This window comes from Hemibagrus wyckioides, linkage group LG22 (assembly GCF_019097595.1).
Source record: "Hemibagrus wyckioides isolate EC202008001 linkage group LG22, SWU_Hwy_1.0, whole genome shotgun sequence".
NCBI classification, from domain to species: domain Eukaryota; kingdom Metazoa; phylum Chordata; class Actinopteri; order Siluriformes; family Bagridae; genus Hemibagrus; species Hemibagrus wyckioides.
In genome coordinates, this window is record NC_080731.1 from 2,460,741 (window position 1) to 2,465,740 (window position 5,000).

General features: G+C 40.3%; 1 protein-coding gene across 3 annotated transcripts in view; it reads right to left on the reverse strand.

Annotated features, from left to right (window-relative positions):
• The window catches only part of sema4c (sema domain, immunoglobulin domain (Ig), transmembrane domain (TM) and short cytoplasmic domain, (semaphorin) 4C), a 71,294-nt gene that overhangs the window by 12,472 nt on the left and 53,822 nt on the right, over positions 1-5,000 (reverse strand). For all 3 annotated transcript variants that reach the window (XM_058374834.1, XM_058374833.1, XM_058374835.1), the window contains 6 exons: positions 4,952-5,000; positions 4,401-4,499; positions 2,876-2,972; positions 2,521-2,640; positions 1,483-1,634; positions 117-292 (listed from right to left, as the gene is read on the reverse strand). The exon at positions 4,952-5,000 is cut by the window's right edge and continues 14 nt beyond it. In XM_058374834.1, the coding sequence (XP_058230817.1) occupies positions 117-292; positions 1,483-1,634; positions 2,521-2,640; positions 2,876-2,972; positions 4,401-4,499; positions 4,952-5,000 (693 nt within the window). The remainder of the gene's footprint in view (positions 1-116; positions 293-1,482; positions 1,635-2,520; positions 2,641-2,875; positions 2,973-4,400; positions 4,500-4,951) is intronic.

Genomic DNA, 5,000 nt, shown 5'->3' on the forward strand with positions numbered 1-5,000 from the left:
TAAAATTAAAAAAAAATAAACAAAGAGAAAAAACTAGGTAAGAAACAAAGGCAAAGAATTTTTAAGAACAATGTATGAGAACAAGAGTGGGCGTGGCCAGAGCTCCCGTCACTCACCACTGGGCGTGGAAAACTCCGTAGAAGACGGTGTTCTTCCAATCATTTCCCTGCATGGTGAAGACGGCCTGCAGGTGGTTGAAGGTGATGTGGCGCTCGGGGAGGGAACAAATCAAACGAGCCTTCTGAAACGTCGTCCACTTCTTCTGTAGGGTCCGAGTTCCCCCCTGGTCACCCTGATGGTACGGTCCAGAATAAAACTCATTCCGAGGAAAAGCCGTCTCGCGTTCAGACATTTTATTCATAAACATACAGGACACAAGTAGTGCTAGTGCTAATTAGCCAAATAAAGCTAATCTGACAGGATTTTTGAGAGAAACTTTACGTTTTATTCATAAATATACATTTTCATTGCTAATGCTAGCTAACTAAAATACGCTAATCTGACAAGATTTCTGAGAGAAACTTTACTAATAAATATACATTTTTATACTGCTAGTGCTACTTAGCCAAACTAGGCTATTTCTGACGATTTCTGAGAGAAACCTTACGTTTTATTCATAAATATACATTTTCATTATCATCGCTAATGCTAGCTAACAAAAATATGCTAATCTGACAGGATTTCTGAGGGAAACTTTACGTTTTATTCATAAATATAGATTTTTATTTTGACTGCTAGTGCTAGATAGCTCAATTAAGACGACCTGAGAGGATTTCTGAGAGGAATTTAAACTTATATTTATGAATAAAAATCTTCTGCTAGTGCTACTTAGACAAATAAAGACAATCTGGCAGGATATCTTTATCGCTAAATCTAAATGAACTCGACAGAATTTCAGAGGAACTTTAAATTCGATGTATAAATGTCCCTAATTTTCCACTGCTAATGCTAGTTAGCTAATAAAGCTACACTGAGAGAAAATTTAAGTTTCATTTATAAATATAAATGTTTATTATCAGGGATAGTTCCAGTTAGCCAAATGAAGCTAATCGGACAGGATTTCTGAGAGAAACCACACGATTTAAAAATATATAAAACGTTCGTCTGCTAATGCTAGCCAGGTAAAAGTTAGGATTTCAGAGTTATATCATTCTCAAAAATCTAATTCATACTTAAAAATGTTCATGAATTTATCTGTTGGATGTTTATAACGTTCACTGCTAATGCTAACTTGCTAAAGGGAGCTAGTTGGAGCGGTCATGTGATGGAATCGTGGCTTAAACGAAATAATTTGAATGAATTTTTTGTAGTTTTTGATAAAATCATGAAAGAAAAATAGTTTTGGCTTCAAATTCAGAGGTTTGGACTGACTCTGTGTGTGTGTGTGTGTGTGTGCGTGTGTGTGTGTGTGTGTGCGTGTGTGTGTGCGTGTGTGTGTGTGTGTGTGTGTGTGTGTGTGTGTGCGTGTCTGTGTTTCCTCACCTTACACACACGGGCCACTCGAGCTACAGTCAGGTCTCCGTCACAGTCGAGCTCCACGGCTCTCTCGCTGAAGAAAAAGTAGATTTTATCATCGTCTCCCTCGCGGCTGTTCCTGCTCTCACGCACCAGAGCAGAACCCACGAAGTTCGGCTCTAAAGGACAGAACGCCAGAGAACGAGAGAGAGAGAGAGAGAGAGAGAGAGAGAGAGAGAGAGAAGGTGGAGAAAGAGCAAGAGGAGAAATGGAGGATGATGAAACAAGAAAAAAAAGAAAAATGGCAGACAAGAGGAGGTAAAGGCAGAAGAAGGAGAATGACAGAAAAGAGAAAAAAGAAGGTGAGAAGGAAAAATAATTAAAAAGCAAATGATAAATAATGAGCAGTAGAGGATGGTGAAGAAAATGAGAAAGCCACAGAGACGACAAGAAGATGGAAGGAGTTAATATAAAAATAATAATAAAAACAAGAAAAAAATGCAGAGGAAAAAGAGAAGGTACAAAGAAGAACAAGAGGAGAGAAAGGAAGTAGAGAGGAAAAAAAAATATATAAAGAATAGGAAAAAAGAAAGAAAAGACAGGTAAAGAAGATGAACGAAAAACAAATAAGAAAATTAAGTAAAAAATTGTAGGGATGAGGTAAAAAAGCAGTAATAAAAATAAAAAATAAATAAATAATAAAAAAATAAACATGAAGGGAAAATGTTGAGGAAAAAGAAATTGAAGAAAAATTTTGCAAAAATGATAAAACGATTAAAGAAAGAAAATGGCAGGAGTAGAGATAAAAAAATGGAAATGGAAGAAAAAAATATTTTAATTAATTTAATTCAGTTAAAAAGTACAAAGCAGAAAGACATAAAGAAAAATTTAAGAAAAAGGGAAAAATTAAAGAATAAAAAAATAGAAGAGAATAAAAAGATGAAAAAAAAGAGATCAGGAAAATGTTAAAAAATTAGAAGAAAATGAAGAAGGAAATCAAGACAAAAGGTTGTTATTCAATATCACACCTCTGTGTGTGTGTGTGTGTGTGTGTGTGTGTCTCACCATTCAGCCAGGCCGGCAGGTATTCACTCTTCATGCTGTAGTGCTGCTGTCCCAGGTTGCGCAGGATCACCGGCTCCGTGCCCAAGAAATTATTCAGAGTGGCAGAGTACAGCTCCTTATCTACACACACACACACACACACACACACACACAGAGTATAAATGATTCATCACACACTCGTATCCCAAGACTGTTTGCTATAACATGAATAAATAATACAGGGTGAAGTGTGTGCACACACACACACACACACTGCAGAACCCACACTGCCTGATAGGAATGATATATCTCGGAACATGAACCCACACACTCTCAGGTCTCTCACACACACACACACAAACACACACACACTCACCCACGATGAGGCCGGTGTGGCCTTTAGCCGGGTCGTAGGGACACTTGCCCTTCCCATCCTCGAGGGCAGCGCTGTTCAGAGTGAAATGATCCACGTTCTACACAACAGAACAGATATCTGAGTTCAACTTTACTAGAAAAGGAGGTGGGCGTGGCTTTTATAAACATATATACAGTCATAGTGAAGAAGTAGATGTGGTCTCTGTACCTGTCAATCCTAGTAAAGAAGGTGGGTGTTTCCTAAGTACATGTTAGTCACAGTGAATAAGTGAGTGTGGCCTCTGTACCTCTCAGTTATAGCAAAGAAGTGGGTGTGGCCTCTGTACCTGTCAGTTATAGCAAAGAAGTGGGTGTGGCCTCTGTACCTGTCAGTCATAGTGAAGAAGTGGGTGTGGCCTCTGTACCTGTCAGTCATAGTGAATAAGTGAGTGTGGCCTCTGTACCTCTCAGTTATAGCAAAGAAGTGGGTGTGGCCTCTGTACCTGTCAGTTATAGCAAAGAAGTGGGTGTGGCCTCTGTACCTGTCAGTCATAGTGAAGAAGTGGGTGTGGCCTCTGTACCTGTCAGTCATAGTGAAGAAGTGGAAGTGGCAGGTGTACGATGTCAGTCATAGTGAAGAAGTGGGGGCGTGGTCTCTGTACCTGTCAGTCATAGTGAAAAGGTGGGTGTGGCCTCTGTACCTCTCAGTTATAGCAAAGAAGTGGGTGTGGCCTCTGTACCTGTCAGTCATAGCAAAGAAGTGGGTGTGACCTCTGTACCTGTCAGTCATAGTGAAGAAGTGGGCGTGGCCTCTGTACCTGTCAGTCATAGTGAAGAAGTGGGCATGGCCTCTGTACCCATCAGTCATAGTGATGGAGTGGGTGTGACCTCCTCTGTACCTGTCAGTCATAGTGATGGAGTGGGCGTGGCCTCTGTCTTAGTGGTGGTCATGTTTGCTTGTTACTGCCTCGCTCTCTTAATTTACATATAAAGTAAAAAAGTTCTGCACTTTTCAAGTTATGGTTTTGATTGACAGGCAAACACCCGCCCACCTTCCCGCAAACACCCGCCCACCTACATACTACAACTCTTCATAAAGCAAATCCTGCTGGAGGACAAACACACAAACACAACACACAACATAAAAAAGACACACAAACACAACATATACATACACACACACACAAACACTCACACACACACACACACACAAACACTCACACACACACACAGCCATCAGCCATGTCTACCCACTACAACTCCAGCTACTGATGAACCTCCAACATCCTCCCACACACACACTCACACACACACACTCACACACACACACACACACACACACACACACACACTTCTCTCTTGATCCTCCAGCATCTAATCCAATGCAATCTCTTATGCCTATGATAAGACCCTCTCATCTGCATGAGATATATTTCACTCTGACACGGACAGCGTGAGAGAGAGATGAAGAGACAGAGTGATATAGAGAGAGGAGGAGGAGGAAGAGGAGGGAGAGGAGGGGGAGGGGGAGGAGAAGAGACACTTACAATGTAGGTGCACTTGGGCTGGAAGGCGTAGGTACCACATGTGTACATGTGAGTGTGATTATATCCCTGGAGGAACCGGATGTAGTTAAAACACTCCGTCTGTGTGTGGGAGAGAGAGAAAGAGAGAGGGAGAGAGAGAGAGAGAGAGAGAAAGAAAGAAAGAAAGAAAGAAAGAAAGAAAGAAAACAAAAAAGGGTAAAAGAATGATGAGAGGGAGGTGAAGTGAGATTTAATAAGAGAAAGAAGGCAGAAAAAAGAAAGAAAGAAAAAAGAAACAGAGGAAAAAAATGAAAGAAAAGAAAAGGAAATGTTGAAGAAAGAGAAGCAGGGTATTAAAGAAAAGGAGAGAAAGAAAGGGAGGGATTGAAAACGAGCCGGAACAAAGAGGCAGCAAGAGGAAAGAGGAAACGTAATGATTTTTACAATAATGTATTTTACGTGAGTAAAGCTCTTTTTAATCAAATTTAATCACTTATATATGAGAGAGAGAGAAAGACAGACAAAAAAGGAGAGAGGAAGATAACAGAAAGTGGTTATAATGAAGCCGATACCTGGTTGTTTTTTCCTCTCTCAGCACACTCTTTCTTCTTCTCCACAGGG